General features: G+C 40.9%; 1 protein-coding gene across 3 annotated transcripts; it reads right to left on the bottom strand.

The window, feature by feature from the left end:
* Window positions 1-4,581: 4,581 nt before the first annotated feature.
* On the bottom strand, window positions 4,582-25,320 carry BRD8 (bromodomain containing 8). Of its 3 annotated transcripts, XM_019424283.2 has the most exons (22): window positions 25,044-25,310; window positions 24,004-24,100; window positions 19,039-19,108; window positions 17,945-17,994; window positions 17,504-17,626; window positions 17,300-17,380; window positions 16,815-16,879; window positions 15,898-16,034; window positions 15,154-15,372; window positions 14,621-14,765; window positions 13,505-13,714; window positions 12,815-13,095; window positions 12,024-12,476; window positions 10,616-10,709; window positions 10,367-10,413; window positions 9,383-9,597; window positions 9,122-9,214; window positions 8,860-8,928; window positions 8,322-8,499; window positions 7,271-7,375; window positions 6,742-6,786; window positions 4,582-4,983 (listed from the first exon to the last, which is right to left on the bottom strand). In XM_019424283.2, the coding sequence occupies exons 1-22, from the start codon at window positions 25,060-25,062 to the stop codon at window positions 4,924-4,926; spliced, it is 2,856 nt and encodes a 951-aa protein (XP_019279828.1). In that variant the 5' UTR covers window positions 25,063-25,310; the 3' UTR covers window positions 4,582-4,923. The 3 variants fall into 3 exon arrangements, with proteins under 3 accessions (XP_019279828.1, XP_019279830.1, XP_019279829.1); XM_019424285.2 differs by lacking the exon at window positions 15,154-15,372 and having other exon boundaries at window positions 25,044-25,320; XM_019424284.2 differs by lacking the exon at window positions 6,742-6,786 and having other exon boundaries at window positions 25,044-25,311.
* Between the last annotated feature and the right edge of the window lie 494 nt (window positions 25,321-25,814).

Here is a 25,814-nt window from a genome sequence, read left to right as displayed (position 1 = left end):
TTTTTATTTATTCTAGCATCGCAGAAATGACTACACTGTGCTATACTATCAGAATTCCAATAGAAAGAAGCTTGTAACTATAGCCTCTTACCTTTTCAGCATGAAGAAACAGAAGTTTTTTTTAATAACATTGTTGCCTTCCTAAAAACATTCTTTAATAAACTCATTTTAAAACTCAAAAAAAAAAAAAAAAAAACTGTCAGCATGACGTGTGGACCTTAAGTTAACTAGTCTAGTGGATCAGACAATATTAACAACAATGGCATTCTAAATTTTATTCATTGCTTACTATGAGCCAAGTACTAAGCTAAGAGCTTTACACGAAATGTCTCATTTAGATTTCATAGCAAACCTAAGGTAGAGAAAGCACCATTATTCCATTTACAGCAGAAAAAGCTGAGGTTCTAAGATGTTCACTGACACACCCAAGGTCACACAGCTAACTGGTGCTAAAACCAGGATTTGAGCCCAGGTAGCTAACTCACTGGAGATAACCTATATGCAGTAACCACTCTGTTCTGCCTCCATGGACAGAGGACCAATCAGTCAGATGGTTTAAGTTATCCACTTACTTCTTCACTCTCTCTGTGTAGTTGCTGAATTGCACAAATATCTGAGGGAGCTGGAGCCACCTCTGGCCTTCCATTTTCTCCCAGTGACTTCTTAGCTACTAGGGTGTCTACCCAGGCTGAAAGCTGTCCGGGCTCTCTACATGGTTCTTCTCCTTCAGTAGCTTCAATTTCCCTTCCCTCCTGTTGTTTGGCACCAGACGAAAGGCAGCAACCTTCACTTGATTCTTTGCTGCTAATGCACAGTGGCTCCATTAAATAAGCTACCTGCAATCATAGTTTATTATTAGATGCATAGGAACACCAATAGAAACGATCATCTACATATTAATAATGTTACATGATTATACTGTGAATGTGACTAAGTTTGAGATGGAAATGGATTAATTCATTCATTCCATCATTTAAAATGTATAAAATATCGGGGCACCTGGGTGGCTCAGTTGGCTGAGTGTCCAACTTCAGCTCAGGTCATGATTTCGCAGTTTGTTGGTTTAAGCCCTGCATCAGGCTGTGCTGACAGCTCACAGCCTGGAGCCTGCCTCGGTTACTGTCTCTCTATCTCTCACTGTCCCTCCTCTGCTTGTGCTCTCTCTCAAAATAAATAAATAAACATTAAAAAAATAATAAAATGGGGGCGCCTGGGTGGCTCAGTCGGTTGAGCATCCGACTTCAGCTCAGGTCATGATCTCATAGTTTGTGGGTTCGAGCCCCATGCCAGGCTCTGTGCTGACAGCTCAGAGCCTGAAGCCTGCTTTGGATTCTGTGTCTTACTCTCTCTCTGTCTCTCCTCCACTCACACTGTGTGTCTTTCTCAAAAATAAATAAACATTTAAAAAAAATTTTTAAATAAAATGTATAAAATATCTCATATATACAGACACTGGACTAGTTGCTAGGCACCTAATAGTAAACAAGATAGATATCATTCTTGCCTCTTCAAGAAGCTTGCGTTCTCATTGTTCACGTTGTGTCAACCGTGATCAATTGGGAGTGGCAGTCTAGAAAAATGCTGAAAATTTTTATCTGCCATGGACAATCCAGATAGAAGGAACACAACACAGGAGTTGGATTCTTGCTGATCTTTACCTAGGTTCTCCTGAATGTGTGAAGTTGCCACACAGACTCTGTCCAATTTAGTTTATTGCTGGTGGTAAACCTTAACCAAGGTAATAAGGACACTGCAAAATACTGCCTTTTGAAGTTATAAGCTTCAAAAAGAGTCTGGGCATTGCCTCCCATAACTCAGAAAAACAAACTGCAATGCTATTCATAAGGTAGTCTTACACAGAGAAATCCTACTTCCTATGACCTTGGGCTTCTAATACCTGGAATCTTAGAACGTTCAGTCAAAAAGTACGTATTTGGCACACGTTTTGTATTAGCACCAAGTGCTAGAGACATAGCCATTAACTTAGTTCTTGCCACTATGGAGCTTTTGTTTTAGTCAACAATATCAAAAGTGGTAGAAATGTGTATGGATAAGCATTCTCTTAGAAACTTGGGACTTCCAAACTTTGGAAACAATGGCTCCCCATTACCTCAGAAAGAAAGTGGAGCAGATTCTGGCAGCTGACTTGCTCTGCCTCTTCCTGAGATTCCTCACTGCTTCCGTCCCCCACAAGCAGCTCACTAGGTTCTCTCCCTGGGCTGCTTTCCTCTAGTTCCTCAGCCCCTGGCTCCTCTGTTTCTCTCCAGCTTCCCACATCAAGATCCAGACTGGAATCCCATGAGCTGAAGAGGGACCTGCAGTCGTTGCTCAGCTCAGAGTCATTGGGATAGTCTTGCTCTGAATCCAACCAAACCCACTCATGCCCCATCTGTAAATACACAGAAAAAAAATGCATTAAATTCACTCACATCACTGTTTTTAAGACGTTTCCATCTCCAAAGTTCAGTAGAAAGATAAAAGGTTCAGAAATTTCTTTCTACTCACCATTAGAAAGAATAAAAGCTAGCTGAAGGGAGACAGGAGAGGAAATCTTTGTCATTGGGAATAAAAATGAAAAAGCCCCATGTCAAACAGTTAAAATAGTTTAACAAAGGTATTACCCAGTAATTCTTTCTTGGGTTTCCTTATACTCAGAAAGGAAGGAAGGAAGGAAGGAAGGAAGGAAGGAAGGAAGGAAGGAAGGAAGGAAGGAAGGAAGGAAGGACAAGAGCATAGCTAGCTAGTTGAACAGAATTCTTCTATCCCAAATCACCCTTAAACTCAATTGGAAGGCAATCCATTTGAAAGACAAGGGATATTTTGCTCAGTGTACAGGCATTTTAAATTTATCAACCATTAAATCCTCAAAACATCCTTTAAAATTACCTGAGGCACCCTCCAGATCATATTTACCGCTCACTTCTCAGAATGAGAACTGCAATATCAAGTTTTAAAAATACCCTCCTTCTCATTTACACGATCTTGGTTTTCTTACCCCTTTATCCTCCCTTCTACAAGTTTCAAGAAATCCTTGTCTTCTATATTGCTTGGCCTCTGCTTCCTCATGAATACTTCCTTAAAATAATGTCTGTATTTTGAGGTTTCAACTTTGATCAGATGACTCCTATTCAAATGGCTCCTAAACCTCTACCTTTACTTATGTGTGTTCTGGTCTCATTTTTCCATGCATCCAAAAGTCAATTCCCTTCAGGTGCTCTACCACCTGCTTCAACTCAACATTCCTAAAGCTCATTATCACTTCCTGAATATCTCCAAAATAATTTGCTCTCCCCAATTCCCTTATGCCCATCATCAACACTATTTACTTAATCCTCTTTCCTTCTCTGGTATTCAGTAAGCAAGCCCACTTCCCCATTTTCATCCATTTTTCTCAAAGCTCATCCTTTGTTCCGGAATAAATGTCATAGCCTCATGGTCAGTGTCTTGATCTTTAATCTAATCTGCTCTGCCAAGCTCACCCATCACCTTCTCTGCCAAGCCAAAGTCTATGTCCTTTAACGGATCTCCTCCACAGTCCTCTCCAATTTTTAGGGCCTCACTGCTTGTATCACATGCAAGTTTGTAGACTGCTTTGAGAATATACTACAGTTACTTAATCTTCTAACTCCTGGATCGACTGAACTCTTTTCTATCACTTCACAGGAACATATCTTCTACTTCTTGAGCATCATAACAAGCTATATAGTTCAAGCCATAAAGATCTGCAACTTCCAATAACTTTCTTAAACACATCTTTCTTAAGGAGGTTCTACATTCTAGACAATACCCTATGTCTATTTCTTTTTTATTGACCTATTTCTTTATAATAAGGCTCATAACTATTTTGTTTCACAGTTATTAAGTAACAAAATTTAGAATAAACTTAGATGATAAATTTGTTAATTCTTACATGAATTTTAGCCTTCAGATAACAATGAATTTATTATTTTTATTTTTTAAAGTTTAGTTTTTGAGAGACAGAGCATGAGTGGGGGAGGTGCAGAGAGAGGGAGACACAGAACCTGAAGTAGGCTCCAGGCTCTGAGCTGTCAGCACAGAGCCCGATGTGGAGCTCAAACTCAAGAACCGCGAGATCATGAGCCAAGCCAGTCAGACGCTTACCTGACTGAGCCACCCAAACGCCCCAACAATGAATTTTAAACTACACATAAACCCTACATATAGAAATAGGAAGGAAATAGTATAATGTCCTAAAAATATCATCTGCAAAGACAGTACACTAGGTAGAACCGATGTCTGAGAAAAAGGTCAGTACGACCTATGTCCATGCTCTAATCTTCTTCAAAAGCAATGCCATGAACAGAACACTGAAAACTTTGTTTTCCCAAACATTCAAGAAAAGCTTAATAAGATTATCCTCATTGCATGATGCAACACTTTAAAACATTATTTCTAAATTCAGTCTTGGTTACTTACCTTCTCCAAGCAGTTGAACAGCTCATATTTATAATACCACTCCCCCCGCAATAATCTCGTTTCCAGAGATGATAAAACAATTATCATGCAGAAAAAACCCCACAAGTTTCTCATTCGCATACACAGAGAGAACACACCAAAGACTAGACTTTTCTTTCAGAGTTTATTGTGTATTGTGTACACACACATTTCACAGGTGTTTTTCTGTTTTTGTTTTTTTAAAAAGTCTGTACACTTCACAAGACAGTACAAACTAGCTACAATCTGCTAGCTACACATTAGGACATTAACACAGCCCATGATTTTTGCCCTAAAACAGGCAACTGTGCTACTCCAACTCTCTGACAGAGATTTTCCCAGCTCATGTCACATGGCCCAGATGCCTCCTCTTCTGTAACTTCCACTTCTGGAACTGGGCCCACAAGCCCAAGCTCTATCTTGTTTACTTCTACTTCAGGTTCAGCTCAGTGAGGGTACTCTGAAGCTTCACTTTTTCATCTTCATATCTGCTTCAATGGCACAGCGGCGCCCCCTGGTTCCCCCATCCTAGATGACAGGCAGACAAAGAAAGGGAGCATGAGTACAAGTCGCTGAGGAGGTGAGAGAGAAGTTGCAACAATATTGGGGATTTGGTTTCATGGGGAAAGAGGAAGAGAATCAGCAGAAAAATCCAGGATATGAAGGGCATAGATCTGTCTTCCCACAGACTGGGCTAAAACTTCCTGGCAATAGTTTGTGAGAGGTAATGCAGGACAGAGTATCTTGCTCCTGCCCACTACAGAGGTCACTGGGGTTCACCTGGGGTCCCAAAGAATGACTATTAGTCATCCCACCCAGGCCCCAAACCATGTTCAAAGGAAGAGGAAGAGTAAAAGAAAGGTGGGAGGGTCAGAAAGGGCAGTGGATAGTGAGATTCTTGGCTAACATACCTGTCCAGCTGTTGGTCCCTATAAGAAAGGCCTTTCCTGCAGACTGACCCTGGCACTAGTTCCCTAGCACCTCCTGACAGTTGTTTTCCATGAGATCAGGACAATCAGAAGGCTTCTTTCCATTTGCTGCTCTCTCCCTGCAGCCCAGCTCCTTCCTCTCGTGCAATACTTTGCTGTCTTCAATAGATAAAAGATCCTATTAACCAGCTTTGCAACAGCCAGCCAACTGCTTGGGGATCCACAGTCATTGTTGCAGGTCAATAGGAAAGAAGGGAGATTACAGTGTTCCGTCTGTGGTACAGGCTGAATGAAGCCTGTAGGCAAGATGAATCAGTGAACACTTTTGCTGGGCTAGGCCATTTTTACATTCTTAACATGCAAGGACTCTAAAATTTTAAAAGCTCATGAACACAAGTTGCCTTTGAGGCGACATGAAGAATAAAAATACCACCTTGCATTTGTATAACACTTTAATTTTTTTTCAAGCCAGTTCCATACTTATTATCTCATTTTATCCTCACAACATCCCTGTGAGGTAGGCTGGACAGGTACCTCGTTATATGAGCTCCATCACACAGATGAGGAAAACAAGGCTCCAACGGATAATCCAGTGAGTTTCAGAACATGTGGTTTTCTAGCCTGATGTTCTTCCATTACATCATGCCTCAATGCCCCATACGAACACAGAGCCAGAGGATTGTTCAATTTACAGAGGAAAACAATAATTATTTAGGGCTAGCTTTACTAAGTTTATCTCTAATTCTACCAGCCACTACTATATGTAGTGGTCACCGTTCCTAAGAGCCTTATCTTAAATTGTATAGAGTGTTTGTGTATCAGGCATCAGTCATGCAACTTAATATTAGGGGAAAAGAAAATAATTATGTGCTGGGCATCTGCTGGTATGAGGAACACTTTTTAGAAGCCAGCTAGTAGCGGCTGCTCTGAGCAATCATTTATTTGTAAGAAAAGAATTGGAAATGCTTCTGATTCTGTGTCTCCCTCTCTCTCTGCCCCTCCCCCGTTCATGCTCTGTCTCTCTCTGTCCCAAAAATAAATAAACGTTAAAAAAAAAAAAAAAGAAAAGAATTGGCAAAAGGTGGAGTCAAGAAATGAGGAGCAGATGCATCCTAGATCCTTACAAAGAGTACCTCATTTCAGCCCAGTGAACTCATAAATAGTCCCTACCCAGCCCACACACACACACATGCAGAAAGACAGAAATGCAGAAGAGACAGTTTCTTAATGACCTGAATAAAGAGAAGTTCAAGACAGTGCCACGGTCTGCATGTTGGATTTCCCTCTGCCACCCACCCCCAGCAGGAGCTGAGAATTTTTGTGGCAACACCACCCCTTGCAGCCATTCAATACTTACAAAGAGAGAGAGAAGGAAGGCAGGAGAGCCCATGGGGACACTGTCCTGTTAGAGGACAAACAAACACTGATCAGGTTCCACAGAAACTCTCAGCCACAAGCACCCCAAACCTCAGGACAGAGACGCAAGCACCACATACACAAAGACAAAATTAAAAAAAAACTCAAGAACAAGAGGAAAGAGAACCAAAAGCAGTCTGGCCATTATGCGTCTGGAACAGGAACTGATGGTCCCGGATTGCTGCAAGTCATTTCCCCCACCATGCAAGCACTCACGCAGAGAAACTAATAATTCACTCATTCAGCTCACAATTTCTTGTATGACTGGGCCCTTCAGTCACAGCAGGTTTCTTCAATGTTTGGATAAGTGCAAACCACCACCATCTTAAGATGTACACATGTCTATACACCACTGGAATGTAGCAGCCCAGCAGTTACCAAGTAGCAAGTAGTAACATAAGGCTCCTTAGATGCTTCAGACTTCTAGCACTGGAACACTGGCATACAAGGCTCCTTCTTGGTCTCCTCACCTTCTCTGAAGAATCCTGTTTGCGGGTAGAATCTCTCCCTCGAAGACTTTTAGCACTGATCCCAGACTCAGATGTCTGCATAATCAACTGTGTGGCGAGGAATTGCTACAGGGAAAAGAAACAGGGTTGGCCCCAAGATCTGAGCCAGTATGGAAGAATTCAGACACTTCTGGCTTGTAAACAGGATTTCATGTAGTACCCTTTTGCAAATAGCATTCAAACACTTCTCAACTGATTACAAGTTTTGCATTTCAGGTTTTAATTCTAGTTACATATGCTAAAGGAACTAAAAATGCTAAATATCTATAACCTTTTTTAAAATATTAATATTTGAGAGAGAGAGAGAGAGAGAGAGAGAGAAAGAACAAGTAGGGGAGGGGCAGAGACAGAGGGAGACACAGAATCTGAAGCAGGCTCCAAGCTCTGTCCAAGGTGTCAGCACAGGGCCCGACACGGGGCTTGAACTCCCAAGCTGTGAGATCATGACCTGCACCAAAGTCAGATGCTTAACCTACTGAGCCACCCAGGCGCCCCTAAATACACATAACTTTTTTTTGGCCATCATACAAAATAAATATCTCTTAAGAATGAGAAAGAGAAAAAAAGTTGAACCAAAAGTCATTAGGCATTTACTTTACCAGACAATAGACAGATAACATCCCTTGGAAGCCCAATATCCCAAAGGGTGTCTGGTAATACTACTATAGAATTCGATTATCTATGATGGAAAGAATAAACTATATCCTGTTTACTATGTACACACTTGATATAATTTTTAAAAAGGTGTTTACCATTTTATAAATGAATTATTTAAAAACTTCAGGAAACTGAAATTATTTGCCCAAGGGAGAATATTCTCATAACTCTTTTACCAAGCCAACATGAGAAAACCAACATGAATCCAGCAAGAATAAAATTTTATGTTCCTAATTGTGTCCCTGATGAATATTCTATGTAAAAGCCACAGCACCCTTTCTTGACATCAGTATCAACCCTTCACCTGAATATTTTCATTTCATCCTTGCTAAAATGCTAAAGATCCTCAAAGTACCTGGATCTGCTCTAAGACATCTCGCTGCATTTCTACTGCCATATGATAGACATCATGGTCCGAGCTATTATACATTACAGCATTCTGGAACATCAGCATAATGTCACGCTGAAATTCAGCTGTGCTGCGAATCAGTCCATTTTCAATGTTTTTCTTAATAGTTGACAAATCCATAGGCCTAAAAAAAAAAAACAACAAAAAACAGGTAAATGGAGGAGAAGAGGACCCAAATGGCTCATATATACCCTTAGTCTTAGCTGCCAGGACTCAAATACTAACCCCCTCACCCCAAAATATGCACTTAATCCAAAAACCAAAGTTAATCTATACAGTAAGTATTGGCTGGGAAAGGTAATAAAGGGGGTTCTTTTAGACTATCTTTGGTGATCCAGCCACTGAAATGATTAGCTTACCACCTGGTTACCTTTACTTACATCAAAAACATTTGCTTTAAACTTACTGTCTAAAGCAAAAATCCACTGAGACTAAACAATTTACAATTCAGGCAAGTCAGTATGCTGAATGGATCATGGCTTACCTCTGTACAATGCTATGGTAGCCAGGTGCTATATCATCTGTAACAGGCTGCAGGAAGACATTGGCATATCTGTCCAAAAAGAGTAAGGTGCAATTACTTACTTATCCTTCAGAAGCAGGTGAGGGGACATGATTTAAGTAGCTAAAGGTTGTAAGAGCCAATGCCACCAATCTCATATAAACCTACTCAGACTCTTCTCTAGTCACAAACATGCAGGAGGAATAGGAGAAAATGTTCCTACTGACTGGTAAAGCTCACTCACCTATGATTAGCTGCAGCTCTCCATACAAGCATGATAGCTTTCTTCCAGATTTTCTGTGCCTGAATAGCTTCTTGATCCTCACTACAGACAGAGCTGAAATAAAAGAAGAGAGTCCCATTAAGCATAAGTCAAAAAAAAAAAAATCCTCATGATTTCTTGTCAACTATTAGTTCCGACCAAGAAAGAGAAGATGAAAAAGTAAAACTCTCCCACTTCTCACCTCCACTATCTTGACCTCAAAGAAGAATCTCAGATACTCACAACTGTGAAGAAGCAGGGCTGCTGGGGATGGAGTCTGCCAGTGTATGGGACTGCAGCGTAGCATTGTGTATGCTAAAGCCATCATCACTCTCGCTCACAGGGGGTTCATTATCCATTTCTGACAAATAGCCTTCTCCTTGATCTTCTTCCTTAGCCTCCTCGAGGCTGGCCGCTTCACTGACTCCATCTTCTTCCTCATCCTCACCTGGGGCATCCTTAGACACAGTGTGCTCCGGTCAACAAATGCAAGCAAAGCTATCCAGCAAAGTGTCATTAAACATGATCTTTTGGGTTAGATCAGTTCTAGAAAATGGCCTCACACTGTTTCCTGACTGAGCTCTCTATCACTTATACTACCATCTACTTACACTAACTGATCAAGTTTAATTTAGAACCTGGACAAAGAAGAAGACCCAGGATCTTTTTAAAAGGAAGAAAAAAAAAGCTACTTACTTAAGACTAAGCTAAGAGGCGTTCCTTCTTTCCCCTTGCTCTTGAGAGGAACTCTGACCCTGGGTACAAAGTTATCAAAAATAGTTTTTATTTTGTGTCTCATCTGATGGAGCAAGCTCACATCGCATCACTTTAAATGTTTATTACTGTTCATAACTACTTTAGTAATTCTAAAAAGAAAACTCTGGATAACTTTCTTTGGATAGAGTAATAATCTGATTTCTTGTATGTTCTCCCTGACTCTGGCATCCCTATTTACTTCAAATCACTCTGAGGTATCAAAGTTTCTTTGTGCATTATATGCAAAAGAAAGCTCTGTGTGAAATTCACATATTCTTTCAGATGGGAAGCACATGTGGCCACAGTACTGCCAGTATGCCTGACTGTCCACTGCAACTTTTCCCCACGCAACTCCTTTAACCAGTCTCATCTCAGAAAAAAAGATGCACGTTCACTGAAATTTATTACAAAGGTAGTGCTATTGGGAAATCTAGTCACACAGCAAGAGGAATAAAGAAAAGTCTGAAATACCTTTATCTGGCTTCCAAAAATAGTCCCTGATTCTTCTTTCAATGAGTCTGCAGAGGAGAGAAAGACTACCTGAAGATTTTTCCACCTTAGCCTTCCCCTTCCTATGGACAATAATCCCCTGCAGCTCTCCTTTCCATGCTGACCTATTCTACCTCCTCTACTTGCCCACAACCCACAATCCCTCAAGAAGCCTAAGCAAAGGATTTCAAGTTAGTTACAGAGTTCAGATTTCCTGGGCTTATTATTTACCTGACATTTCAAACTTGTGCTGAGTCTCTGCCTCTAAAGGATCTTCAATGGGATTTGAGCCATGTGATGGAGACAAGATGCTTTCAGGGGATGCCTGAAGACCAAAAAGAATACATACCCTAAATACTGATACATCACTTCAGCTACAGAAGTTTATTTTTTCAATGTTTATTTCTTTTCAAGAGAGAGAGAGTGAGCAGGGAGGGGAAGAGAGAGAGGGAGATATAGAATCTGAAGCAGACACAGGGCCCAAACACATGAACTGCAAGATCATGACCTGAACCAAAGTCACATGCTTAACCGACTGAGCCACCCAGGCACCCCCAGAAGTTTATTTTTTAATGATGAGACTACAGAAGAAACTCTTAGTCCTACCCACGTAAAAGGAATCTAATGGTCACCTTACAAGGAACAGGATAAGCATATATAGCAATGATCACACCTATAGACTATGGCCACATCAACCATGTGACAATTCAGGAATGCAACAGGAAAACCAAAGGCCTAAGCATCACTTTTTTTAAACGTTTATTTCTGAGAGAAAGAGAGCGTGAGAGGGAGAGGGGCAGAGAGAGAGGGAGACACAGAATCTAAAGCAGGCTCCAGGCTCCGAGCTGTCAGCACAGAGCCTAACGTGGGGCTCAAACTCATGAACTGCGAGATCATGACCTGAGCCAAAGTCAGACGTCCAACCAACTGAGCCACCCAGGCGCCCCTTAAGCAGTCACTTCTTACCTAAAGTATAACCCTCCATTCTCCCAGGTCGATTTTATTTACTTATTTTTTAAAAAAATTTTTAAAGCTTTTCTTTAAAAAAAAAAAGTGTGAGTAAGAGAGAGAGTGGCCATGAGCAGGGGAGGGGCAGAGAGGGAGAGAGAGAGGATCCCAAGCAGGCTCTGCACTGTCAGCGCAGAGCCCGATGTGGGGCTCTAATCACGAACTGTAAGATCATGACCTGAGTTGAAACCAAGAGTTAGACACTTAACCAACTGAGACACCCAGGCGCCCCTAATATTTATTTATTTTTGAGAGAGAAAGAGAGCTCACACACATGCAAGTGGAGGTGCAGAAGGAGGGGAGAGAGGGGGAGAGAGGGGGAGAGAGGGGGAGAGAGGGGGAGAGAGGGGGAGAGAGGGGGAGAGGGAGGGGGAGGGAGAGAGGGAGAGGGGGAGGGAGAGAGGGAGAGAGGGGGAGGGGGAGGGAGAGGGAGAGAGGGAGAGAGGGAGAGAGACAGAGACAGAGACAGAGACAGAGATTCCCAAGCAGGCTCTGCTGACAGCACAGAGCCAGAGCCACAGCTGGGGCTCAGTCCCAGGAACAGTGAAATCATGACCTGAGCCAGAATCAAGAGTTGCCTGCTTAACCGACTGAACCATCCAGGTGCCCCTCCCAGGCCAATTTTAAATACCTCTGTCTTCACAGTTGTAAGTGGAGTCTCATCGCCTTTCCCACCGGAAACATCTGCTTCAGCAATCTCTCCTGGGGCAATGTTTCTTGGTTCCTCATCTAAGTCCTGACTTCTGAGTTCTGGTGGCTCCATACTTGTGGCTGGAACAACTCCAGCTACTATTTCAGGACCTGAGATGCCTTGCTCTGGTTCTGCAGGTTCCATTTTAATCTCAACACTGGGCTCCCTGATGTCCACCAGTTCATGGATTCCTTTGTTTTCGGTTTCCTCAAAGTCCAGCCTTTCTTGCTTGACTGTCATCTCCGGTGCAGGGAGAGATACTGGCTTGTCCCGCTCCTGCTGGATAGGGTGCTCCCAGGGGCCAGGCAGGGACTGGGGATCATCATTCTCTTCACAGAATGACAGTGCTGCTTCTACTGCTGCCACATCCAGCACTTCAGGATGATCATCTACCTGTCCCATAATACATACACTGTTGAAGTCAAAGAAAGAAGCCCAAGTCCCTCAATTCTGTTAGCACCAAATGAAATGACCTCAATCTATAGCTTGTCTCTCCATCTTCTCCATGTAGCAGATGCAACCAATGGGCAGGCACCTGTCCTATGCAAACCAGTAACACAGGGATGGCTGTGAGAGGACTAAAGTGAGCACCAAAGGGCTTGGGACTATGGAGATGGAGATGGGCAGAAGCAGGAAAAATGTTTATGTACCTACAAGAAGCAAGGAGAGGCTGAGGAGAGAAGCCTATGTAGGACTCATGAGAGATTCTTTTGGGCTCTGTGAATAGTTACCTTGTCCTCAATGATGGCAATGATGTCTCCAACTGTCTCAAAGTCCAGCTCTTCACCTGTGTAGGACACAGCAATATCCATCTTCTCAGCCAAATCTAAATCTTCCTTCCCATCTATGCTGGGAGGCTTTGATCCTCCAGGAGCCTCGGCTACCCCTGATCGGAAACACTCTTCTTTGATAGAATTGATGATCATGGAGATTTCACTGCTATCCATGGAAACAGTCACAGTATGTGGATCCCCCACAGCCTCCATGGGGACACAGGTGTCAGGCTGACTCACTGAATAACAGGAAGAGAAAAGAATTTCAGAAGCTTATCTAGTACCAAGTGACCACCTGGACATCAACCAAGGCTATAGACAGATGTCAAGTACCCACACACTTAAGCTCAAAAAGTTACCTTAGATCTGCATCTGCCCATGTTTTTTGGTTCCCACTTTTATCTAGAAAGTAGGGTGAACACACATTCTCAAGCCTACTCATATGTGTACACTTAGCCCCTTTCCCCCAACACATAAATGCCCGCCCACATCTTTTCATTCTTGTTTTTCTAAGGATAGAAATGTCCATGGAGAACAGGACAGAAGCATCTGAATTGGAGATGATGCTCTTGGTCAGCTTTCTCTAACTGAAGCTCGAGATGAAATTTTGGACCTAGTGGCTGCTCAGGGCGTGGGTCAGGGACGCACCTGGAGCTACACTCTCAGGAGTGGAGACAGCCGGAGCAGAGGATGGTGCTGGCAGCGCAGGCATCATGACAATGGTAGCCTGGGACACAGACTCTACAGGGGGTGGCACAAGTTTAACTGGAGGTTCACTGGCAACAGTAGTGAAGGAAGCAAGAGGAGTGGTGAACTGTGTAGGACCAGCTTCTAAAAGCCGGGAAAGAGTAGGAGCACCTAACAGACAAAGAGGTACACAAAATGAGGTAAGAGGAAAGCACATGAATACGAAGCAAGAGCCACTTTAAGACTCAACCAAGAAAAGTTTTAGTCTCAAAGGATGAAAGGAACTCTTCTTTTTTTTTAAGTAAGCTCATTATCTATTTCCTTACTTTTTCCAACCTTTCTAATAAAGATCTTCTTCCAAGTTAGGAATAAACCAAAATACTAGAACACACAGTGTGTATGAAAAACGGGTAGAAATTTTTCACTGGAAGAAAATCAAACAATAACAACAAAACCACGAAAAACTGGTATGAATAAATCTGTCACTTCTGCTGCAGTTAAGCATGCTGTAAACCACCCAAGTTCAACACCATTCAAATATCAATAACTGAGGTTTGATATTTTGTAAAGCTTTTCTCTTTGCTTTACTTTTTCTATCTCACTCAATTCTCTCAACATTCTTGTAAAGTACATTATGCTGCAATTAATAAAAAAGCAAACTGGAGCTCAAGAGTTAAGTCATCTCACCAAGGTCACAAAATCAGTAATGTAGGAAGCCTGAGACTCAAGTCCAGTTCTCTGGCTCCAAATCTTGATCCCCTATACTACAGCCTCAGATATCTCTAGCGCCTTTCCATAATTTTGCAAGCCCCAGAGAAGCAGCTTCACTACTAACTTCACTATTCTTCTCATCATTATCTATGCTGTGGTCATCCAGAGATATTACTATTTTGAAGACAGAATGGATTTACAATCTGGGGCACTATGTGGTTTAATAGGTAAGGTAGCTCCAAAAAAAGTTGGGCTTTACATCTAGGATTGACAGTTGCTTATTATCAGAGGCTAGAAACCAAAGATAGTCAATACTAAGATTAACATCTTTGAAGTAAAGTAGATAATGGAAAAGTATTGACTTACCTGAGGCAGCAGGGGAGGCTGCAACAGTGTTGGGTGTTTGCTGCATCTCCCCACCATGTATCATGGGAAGAACCCCGCCTACCTCCAGGAGGACACCTGTACTGTTCAAGTGGCCAGAAGCCACAGCCATTTCACTCTCATTGACCTATTAGGGAAGAACAGAGGTGAAGGATACACTCAAGCTTTCCTTTACTACCACTTCCCAAAAAAGCTTCAGCAGTTGACCAAACTTCATGAAGTTAATATCCACAGAGAATAATTTCAGACACAAGGGAAGCTCTACTTTTTAAAACTTATTTGACAAGAGTTCTCTGTAGAAGAGAACCAAAACAGATGTGGTTTCAGATAACTCAGGACCCGAGGATACTATCAACTTATTGGTTTTTTGTTTCTGTTTTTAAGTTAACATTTAATTAGGAGATCTCTTTCTCTTTTGAACTTTTTTTTTTCCATGTCATATTTTAGGTCCCAGGCACTCCCTTCCAAAGTACTAAATCACCACAGCTCTCAAACACCCACAGAAGTCTCCATACCAGTCTGGGGCTAGTAGGCAGGAGGCTGCCCTTCTTCAAGAGCTCTGACAGCAGAGGGGAGGGGGGTGGAGTTGCTTTCTGTCCAAGCATCTTTTTCTGGGGTGAATCATCTGTTACTGGGGTCATGGGGGCTTCTAAGGGTGCAGAGCCTGGAGGAAGGGTGTCAGGAATCCCAGGAAACGAGGTGACTGGGGTACTCGGCAAAGTCCCAGGGGTTACCTAAGAGACAACAGAGAACCTTTATCTGACTTCTCATACTCTGGAAGGTTCCCTACTAATCTGGATGGGTTAGTGTGTCTAACTATTACTTTATTAGTCCTGAGTGTAACTGCCCAGAACCCTCTACCCCTCCTGCTCTCAGCCATATGTTTCTTCCAGGTTTCTCTGTTCCACCCAAACTCACAGTGACCCAAACATTCCACCCAACCTGCCTTTTACAAACTCCTTAACCACTACCAATATTGTATTTATAAGAACACTATCCCTCATTTCAGCAGAAATTTTAAAAAACTAGTTTACTTACAAACAACTTCTTATTTTACCTATCTCTCCAGAGGTCAAAAGGCTCAACATTTTTAGGTCCATCCTTATCTTAAGAGCACAGAACATGGTAAATTAAGTCTTTGGCCTTCAGACCAAGAGAGGAAATTGCCTCTAGGCCAAAAGTGGTTTCCTCATCACTCAGCTCTCTGCTGGCTTATTGCCCCTTTGCTGATCAATTCCTGCAGATGAAAATATACTCACTCCAGAGGTGGCCTCTTCCATAGTGGTTGTGGTCAAGTCTCCAAGTGGATAATCACCTCCTGGGGAGGCAGAATCTATAGGAGAGCGGACCATCACAGTGGGTAATCTCCGAGGGGGTGTCTTTACTGCTTGACGAGCTAAAACATAAAAAGCAACAATTTTTAAGTTTTCAAGATTAAATAAACGAAACTGGTCACTACTCTGCTATTACATAAAAGACAAATAGGGACGTTGCCTAATTAAAGCGGTATGCTACTTGTGGGAGACAGACACCTCTTTTTTAAAAGTTTATTTAAGTAATCTCTACACCCAACATGGGGCTCAAACTCACGGCCCTGAGATCAAATGTCAAATGCTCTCCCAACTGAGCCAGCCAGTCACCATGAGACAAGCAACTTTTTAAGACTCATTTTTCCTAAGCATAATTCTCACCCTAAGCAAACCCACTGAACTATCTCATAGGTTCTTGGAATAGGAAAGTGGCTTAAACATCCTTCAATATCCTCTTCAACAACTTATTATTACGATTTTGTTTTTAATAAGAGAAAAGACCTCACTGGATCAGAGCTAGAGCTACAAATGCTTATGTTCTTATCCAATGACTGGGCTATTCTTAATCTTCTTATAGAGCTTTGCTTCCTAAAAACTTAATTATATTCAACATCTATATTATCAAGCCTTCGCGTCCTAAAAGGACCCTAAGTCTAGTGAGAACAGAGCAGAGCTCATTTTCCAAGAGTTTCTTCCTGGATATAAAGGGATGTTTTTATTGCGGTAAAAAAGAAGAGGACATAGATAAGTGCACAAATAAAATGGAATTAGTGGATTCTGTGTTACAATATAGTCTTCAACTGTTATTAACATGCAGTACTGTATATATAGTTAACTGCTGAAGGGAGTCAGGAGGTTCCATTTACCTTGATATGCAGCATCTGTAGCCTTCCTCTTTACTTCAGCCTCCTCTTCCTCCAATTTCTTTTTCCTAAAGCGGGAAGTAAGGGTAAGATCCTAGCCAGCTCTAACTCCTCCACAGGTCATAACACCCTCACAAAGAAATTTCTGCCAGGCTAGCACTCTATGGAGGAAAGGCCTAAAAAGGAATACTTCTCAGCAAAACAGGAAATTTTTAGTGTACTGCCAAACTACCAGCTCTTCATTCAGGCAAACTAAAGCCACTTTTAAGTTAAAATTAAGTTGTATCTTCACACTGAAATATTCCACATTATTGTCTACAACTCATTCTCCCCTCCCAGCTACCAGGCCATGGGGCAGCTTTTCCCTTCCAGAATCACTCAAGACTAAAGGGATGGCAGATGGAGGAGATAAGCCAGAATACTTGAGGAGAAAAGGGGTAAAAACAGAGGAAGGTATACAGAAGGAAGAACAATATAATATAACCCACATCACAATGTCATTGCAAAGCTCATCCAGTCTGCTGTCCATGTGCCCAGCTTGAATTAGTTCTGCATCTCTTTTCAGCCGTCTAGAAATAAAGAGAAATGAGTTAACTGGGTCTTTTAATCTACTATTTAAAAAATTCTGACTGGTATCACAAGTCAGCCCCTTTGGTCTCTCCCAACCATTTGGCATTCCCTCTGCTAAGTACCTATATTTTTCTTGGGTTTCCTTTATCACTTTCTTTAGTTCCTCAACTCGTTCAGCAGTCAATTTCCGAACAATGACATCTTCAACAGTTTCTACCACTTCGCCCTTTTCACCCCTTTTCCGCCTGTAGAAAATTTTAAAACAAAAATGCACATTTGCATAAAAGAACATTTGTTCCCACTCCCACTTGCTTTGAGCCTCTCCACCATCTAACCATAAATAACTTCTGCTCTATTTTTATCACCCAGTAATATTAATAATATAAAAATATTATTTATATATTATAATCATATATTATAAATTTATATATATTTAAGTATATTTATTTATATATATAAATATATTATATTTACATATTATAAATAATATAAAACTGACAGGATTCCTCAGTAAACATTCTCCACTAAAGAGATGTGGCTTGAACACCTGGTTTTGTACTCACTTTGGGGTCTCAGTGGTCTCTAGAAGCTCTGAGTACTGGGAAGCACAATGCTATGAAAAAAAAGTAAAAATATGATGAACAAGCCTGGAAAGGAATGATCTTTCAAAGTTTCAACATCTCAAACTAAGGCTTGCAAAGAAGAGCTATATGTAAGATATGAGTGGTCTCTAGAAGGGCAAATACTTTGCAGTCAAATCAGTTCAAAATACTTAGTGCCAGGACATAGAACAGGAGTCTTCTAACCTAGAATTTATATATGCAAGGAAAAGCAACTCAATAGCCAATATGTATAGTTAATATCTACTGAGTAGTTACCACATGCAAGGTATTGCGCTATACGCTTTACTGGTATTGCCTCAACTAAATCTTTACAAGAATCCTGAAGTACCTTTTATCTCTATTTTACAAATGAGACAACTGAGAATCATGGTCTAAAGAGTCTAAGTGACGTCATAGTAAACTCAGATCTTTCTAACTCTCAAGCTTGGACCCTCCTTACCTGTTAGTTACACAACAGGAAAAGTTTATAATATGAACATACATGGGTAGACTGGCTAACAGTGGGGAAAAAAGGAAACAGTATTCTCAACTCTTCTCTCTTTGTGGTATAAAAGACTTGTGATTAAAGAGCAAGGCCTGGAAGGGAATGCATTTCACGTCTCTAAGACTGCTCTAAAAGAGCACTTGCCATTTGCACCTACATGGATGGAACTAGAGGGTATTATGCTAAGTGAAATTAGTCAGAGAAAGACAAATATCATAGGACTTCACTCATATGAGAACTTTAATGGACAAAACAGATGACCATAAGAGAAGGGAAACAAAAATAATATAAAAACAGGGAGGGGAACAAAACATAAGAGATTCTTAAATATGGAGAACAAACAGAGGGTTACTGGAGGGGTTGTGAGGGGGAGATGGGCTAAATGGGTAAGGGGCATTAAGGAATCTACTCCTGAAATCATTTTTGCGCTATATGCTGACTTGAATGTAAATCAAAAAACATAAAGTAAAAAAACAAAAACAAAAACAAAAAAACTCACAGGAAAAAATAAATAAATAAAAAATAAAAGAGCACTTGCTTGGGAACTTACTTTTTGAGAGAACCAGTCTGGAGGGCGGCCAGGTTCTGCAAAGGGCTTGATTGCTCTGCTAACTGATACCCTACACAAAATGAGAAAAGCCTATTACACACTAAATAGAAAAAAAAAAAAAGGGCGGGGGTGGGGGTTGAGGGGAAGCTATGCTAATAGTTCAAGGTTTGGAGTACAAAATTTAGAATAAATAAATTGCCACCAGAAAGTATTCTAGAATATGTGACTATGGAAAATGACACAACTACTTTAAAATCATTTAGAGGTAAAGAATCATTGTGAAACTGTTCTCCCAGGTGATACATTTCCTGGCTGAAGTGAAGGTATTAGTCTAGTACATCATCATTTCTGTTCATTTGAGAAAGTATTTTCATGTTGATTTTGGCTCTTTTAAAGAGATCTTCCTTTTGAAAATCAGTTTGTAATATATTTCAGACTAAAAAGTTATCTTATAGGGTGCATGGGTGGCTCAATCGGTTAGCGTACATACAACTTCAGCTCAGGTCATGATCCCACAGTTTGTGAGTTTGAGCCCCGCATCAGGCTCTGACAGTAAGGAGCCTGCTTGGGATTTCTCTTTGGCCCTTCCCCACTTCCACTCTGTCAAAATGAATAAACTTAAAAAAAAATTTTTTTTAATAAAAAAGTTATCTTTAGATCCATTAATACAACTCATAGGAATGTAATATAAAAAAATAACCTAACAGGGGTGCCTGGGTGGTTCTGACTCTTAGTTTCAGCTTAGGTCATGTTCTCAGAGTACCATGAGTTGGAGCCCCATGTCAGGCTCTGTACTAGTAGAGTGCAGTAGAGGCCCCCCTCTCTGCCCCTCCCCCACTCGCACTCTGTCTCTCTCAAAATAAACTTTAAAAAAATAGTAATAATCCAACAAAAAAGCAACTACCAAGAAGAAAGCATGATGTGGACTTGATCAGAACAACAGTTAAGTTTTTCCTAAATGCCTGCAAGGGATTTAACTTATGGCATTTCACCTCAACAAAACATTAAAATAGACCATAAAAATAATTATAAAATGTATGTAGCAAAAAGAAACATATGTACTACATAATATTAAGTGAAAAATGAGACAAATTTCGGCTATCATGTAATCAAGCAATCTTTTAAAAAGTTGTAGATAAAAAGACAGGCAGAAATAAAAACAAGACTAGAATGGGATCACAGTGGTATGTAAAGAGGCTTTAATTGTGTCTATGTTTATTTCTTTAAAAGGATGTGAAGAAAATATGACAAACTATTAAGATTTATTAAATCCAGGTACTGGATACATGGATATCCTATCTTATTCTCCACACTATATGGTTAAAAAACTACATAACTTTAAAAAGAAAAGTTTTTTTTCAATTTGTGTTGAGATAATGGTATCACACAGCTCTTTTCCTTTATAATATTGCTATTATGATATTGTTATATGGATAGCTATCAACAAAAAATGAAGTTCGATACATAATTTACACCTTGTACCAAGAAAAGCCCCAAATGAACCAAAGATTTAAATGTTAAAAAAAATTTTAACTAGGGGCACCTGGGTGGCTGTCAATTAAGCATCAGTTAAGGACTAAGTTAATCCCTGCTTGGGAGTGTCTCTCTCCCTCTCTTTGCTCCTCTTGCGCACCTGTTCATGCGTGCTCTTGTGCTCTCTCAAAATAAATAAACTAACATTAAAAGAAATTTAACCATGGAAGTACTCGAAAAAATCATAGAATTATTTTATAATCTCAGACTAGAGAAGAACTTTCTAAATAGGTCACAAAATCCAGGACCTGTCAAAAAAAAATTATTAATAAACTAAGTGTATTTTAAAAGTCTTAATGTAAAAATATTACCACAAGAAAAGACAATGGCACACTGGTTTTTAAAAAAATGCATCTCATAGCTCAAACAAATGGCTAATCTCCCTAATATGTAAGGAGCCCTCTCCCAAGTAATGAGAAAAGACAAATAATCAAGAAGAAAAATGGAAGAAGGCATCTTACAAAAAAAGCACTATAAACAGCTCTTTAACACACAAAGATATTCAACCACACTCAACATAAGATAAAAGTAAATGAAAAATATAAAAATATGAGAACCATTTCTCACCTTTTATAATATTGTGAAAGATCAAACCAAAAAACAAGCATTGTGATATATTACCAACGGGAATATAAATCGAAACAATTGGAATAGGTCAATTTGAAATATTTAAGAAATTCTGTATCATATATTCTTTGACCCAATAATCCTATTTTTATTTTACATACAAATATGCAAAGTCATATTTGTATTATGAAATGTCCATCAATAGAATACCAGGTAAATAAATTACAGTTACCTTTATCACCATACTACACAGACACTTAAAAAACAGAACGAGACAGAGCTTCACATACACTAAGTTACAGAAAAAAAGACAAGCAACAGCAAGGTAAAGAACAGTATATATAGCATAAAACCATTTGTGTTTACAAAGTAGGAGGAGAGGGGTGCTTGGATGGCTCAGTCAGTTTAAGTGTCTGACTTCGGCTCAGGTCATGATCTCTCCGTCCCTGGGTTCCAGCCCCATGTCGGGCTCCGTGCTGACAGCTCAGAGCCTGGAACTTACTTCAGATTCTGTGTCTCCCTCTCTATCTGCCCATCCCTCACTCATGCTCTGTCACTCTCCCTTTCAAAATTAAACATTAAAAAAAAAAAAGGAGAAAAAAACATGTATTTGCTAATGTATATAAAATCAATGCCAGAGAAACACAAGTAATGAAACTCTAAGAAAATGCTAACACTGGTAGATGAGGTATAGCAATGGAAGACACTGTGTGCCATTCTGAGCTTGGAAACTTATGATTTAGTACCTCCAAAAAAAGAAATGCAATTTAAAATTTCCAAGTTTTACTTAAGTGTTCTTATACTATTTTTAATTTGTGATTTATCAAATTAGTGTGATGCATTTTGTCTTGGGGTTTACCATTTAATTTGGTTTAAAAACAGCTATTACCTAGGATATCCAGATTTCACCTTTAAAAAGTTATTTGAAGGGGCACCTGGGTGGCTCAGTCGGTTAAGTGTCCAACTTTGGCTCAGGTCATGATCTCACAGTTCATGGGTTCGAGCCCCACATCAGGTTCTGTGCTGACAGCTCGGAGCCTGCTTTGGATTCTGTGTCTTCCTTCCTCTCTCTCTGCCCCTCCCCTGCTCATGCTCTCTCTCAAATATAAATAAACATTAAAAAAAAATTTTAAGTCATTTGGAAAATATATAAAGCTGCAGAAATGTTACGTGTAACCAGTAATGGTGCCTCTGTAGACTCATTTGAACAATTAAAATAGTAGAGATGTGCCACAAAACACAAATTTGTTTATTAAATAATTAACAGGCTTAAGACAAGTAAAAGGTGTCTTTTGATTCTGAGGAAAAACAAGCAAATGTTAAAAATAAAAACGGGTACGTCCTAGAAGTAAAAAAAAAAAAAAAAAAAAAAGATTGGAAACCAGAGTCCTTAGTTTCTGGTCTCTAAAAAGAAATAGTGAGTGCCAAGACAATTTCAATAGGGAAAGAACAGTCTTTTTAACAAAGACTGGAGACTGAGACAACTGCAAATCTACATGTAAAAGAGATCCCCGTCTTACAACCTACAGAAAGATTACTCAAAATGGATCACAGACCCATATATAGAGAGCTAAAACTATAAAGCTTTGGGGATGCCTGGCTGGCTCAGTCAGAAGAGCATGCGATTCTTGATCTCAGGGTTGTGAGCTCGAGCCTCCCACAATGGGGGGAGAGATTAAATAAAAACATAAACAAAATAAACCTAGCTTTGAAAACATAGAAGTAAATGGTCTCTTAGCTATGATACCAAAAGCATAAGCAACACAAGAAAAAATAAATTGGACACATCAAAATTAAAAACTTTTGTGCCATAAATTAAACCAATCAAAAAAAAAATGAAAAGACAACACACAAAAGAAAAATTTGCAAATTATCTGACAAGCAATTTGTGTCCAGAATATTTACAGAATTCTTAAAGCTCAATAATAAAAATATAGATAATCCAAAGGATCTGAGCAGACATTTTCCCAAAGACAGACAAATGACCAATAAGCACCTGAAAAGATGCTCAACAACATTAATTATCAGGGATATACAAATCAAAACCACAATGAGATACCATTTCATACCCACTAGCATGACACACAGTAAGTGTTGTCAAGTATACAAAGAAAATTCATTGCCTGAGGGAATATAAAGACGATGGGGCCCTTTTATTTTTAAAATTTTTTTAAATGTTTACTTACTTGTGAGACAATGCGAGAGACAGCGTGCAAGCAGCAGAGGGGCAAACAGAGGGAGATTTTAAAATTTTTTTAAATGTTTACTTACTTGTGAGACAATGCGAGAGACAGCGTGCAAGCAGCAGAGGGGCAAACAGAGGGAGACAAAAAATCTGAAGCGGGCTCCAAGCTCTGAGCTCTCAGCCCAGAACCCCACGTGGGGCTCTAACTCACGAACCCTGAGATCATAACCTGAGCCAAAGTAGGAGGCTTCACCCACTGAGCCACTCAGGCGCCCTAAAATGGGGCCCTTTTAAAACATAGTTCTGCTATTCCTCAAATTTCATTTATATGAAATCTCCAGAATAGGCCATCTAGAGAGACAGGAAGCAGACGTGGTATTTGCCTGAGGGTGTGTGTGGGAGGTGGAGAGGAGACTGTCAAGTGGCAGCTTAAGGAAGGGATAAGAGACTGCTTTTAAGAGTAATGAAAACGTTCTAAAATTAGTCTGTGGAGATGATTACACAAGTCTGTGAATATACTAGGTTACTTTTATGGTATTTGAATTAAATCTCAATAAAGCTGTTAAAAAACAAATACTGCTTAAAGGTTAGTATGATTAACTGTAAGACTGCACCAGTGTAATAAAAAAATACCCAACAGTTTCTAAGACCCAAGAAAGCAGCCATCTTAGATGCCTTACCAATTTTGATCTCCACTCCTCATAACCGAAGAGGCTAAACAGAGCTTCTCTCGGATGGACCATGGCTCTGTAGGGCCAGTACTCAGCAGCTTGTGTTCTAAAAGGAGAAAAGTCTTAGAGAACAAGCCACCCAGACACTAGTTCTAAGGCCCAAAGTAAGGACTAAAAGCCTAATGCAAAACATCCCGGATTCTAAGAACAAAATGTGTTGCTATCACCGAATATTGATTTTCACCTAAGAAAATACCACCGAACGATTGGCAATTCCATGCGAATTGCACTGAATATCTGGCAAAACTTTTACTTCTTCAAATGACATGGCTACCGTTTTATTCTAAAAATGTAAGGGGGAAGGTCAGAGTAAAATAAGGCACTTCCCGGAGAGGCCCAGTTTTAACATTATTTTATTCAAATTTGAACGCAAAGGCTTCTTCCCAGGATTCCGAGCGGCCACCCGCTCCTCCACCCCGAGCCTAGTGCCCTGCCTCCTCCTTAGCATAAACTTGTTTACTTCTCTCAGTACCTCCTCCCCCAAGTAGCTGTCGGGCCTAAAAGACCTTTTCAGTGTATCCAACAGAGGAAAATGGCTGAGACGCAGAAAACGCAGTTTCCCTAGTGGCCGAAAAAAACTAACAGTTCAAGTACCCTGTTTCTGTGGGAGATAGAGTACGGGCCTCAAAAACGTTGGTCAGAAAACGAATGGCTTTTGGAGATCAGGCTACTCCGTACGGCTACCGGCATTTCTTCGTCTGCACACCCAAGACTCCAGAACCCCTTTATCTCTCACCCCGCAGAGCTCCCAAACACACAAAGATTTGCCGAGCTGCTCCTCTCAAATCTCCGCAGCCTCCCTGAAACACAAGACCCTTCGCTTCTGGGCGTCTAGTCGTTGGTCTTCACAGTAAGATCGAGCGCAGGTCTTTGAAGACCCTGGGTTCTTAAGCAAATCATTGCACCTGTTCCCTAAGCGCGTGACAGAAATGTGGTGCCTACTCTCGGGTCTAAGAGGCCTTCCACACAAAAACATCGGACATACTTACTACCCGTTCCTGTCGCCATCTTGGCCCCGAAGACTCCAATCCCCTCCCAGGGAGGACTACCTGGTGGGGCTTAAGCCCGGGAACTCTGGGAAATAGAGTCCCGACGCTTGTACGCGATGCCTCCTGGGAAGCGTAGTCCCAACCTTCAGGACGAGCAAGCTCCCTAAACCAGGTTTTTTGAGCGATCTTAGGAAGCAATGTGCTAAAATGGATGGCTCTGAAGCCTCAGAATTTCCTTTAAGTTTCTTAGAAAAGAAACGCGTGTATCCAAGGAAAAGTGTTAAGCGCGAAAAATTCTAGGCTTTCCCAAATCCAAACTCCGACAGTTGGTAACCCGGACCCGCATGTGCAGGGTAGAGGTCAGACCAGAGCAAACGGTCTAAAAGGCTCCACCGCCCCCTTTCCTTGCGCTGATTGGCAGCTGCAGGCTTCGCTATCTGATTGGCCGAACGAACGCAGCGCGTAGTTTAAAACATTGTATCAGTAACAAAGGTGCACCTCGTGGGTGGAGTTGTGCTCTCTGACTGCGAAAGTCCGGGTTCGGCTGCAGGGTGTGAGTGAGCCGGTACCGGAGGAGGAGCGAGTGTCCGTCTTTGGTGAGTTTGCGGGTCTCCTGGAGTCCAGCGGCTGGCTGTACGAGTTCTTGCTCTCCCGGGATAGGTTTTCAGAAAGCGAAGCTGCCGCCATCCCTTTTTTTGTCCTGCCTTTGGGCCTGGGGGTGGGCTTCGAGAAGAAGCCTAAAGCTAATTATACCACCTTCTCTACACCGGT

This window comes from Panthera pardus, unplaced genomic scaffold (genome assembly GCF_024362965.1).
Source record: "Panthera pardus isolate Hobbes unplaced genomic scaffold, ASM2436296v1 HiC_scaffold_2, whole genome shotgun sequence".
NCBI classification, from domain to species: Eukaryota; Metazoa; Chordata; class Mammalia; order Carnivora; family Felidae; genus Panthera; species Panthera pardus.
This window is presented reverse-complemented; position numbering and strand designations above follow the sequence as displayed.

Coding starts and splice junctions, on each gene's coding strand:
- BRD8 (XM_019424283.2), bottom strand. Junction 19,109..24,003: donor AGGAGTGGAGATCAAAATTG/GTAAGGCATCTA, acceptor CATTTTGTGTAG/GGTATCAGTTAGCAGAGCAA. Junction 16,035..16,814: donor TACAGATGCTGCATATCAAG/GTAAATGGAACC, acceptor TTTATGTTTTAG/CTCGTCAAGCAGTAAAGACA.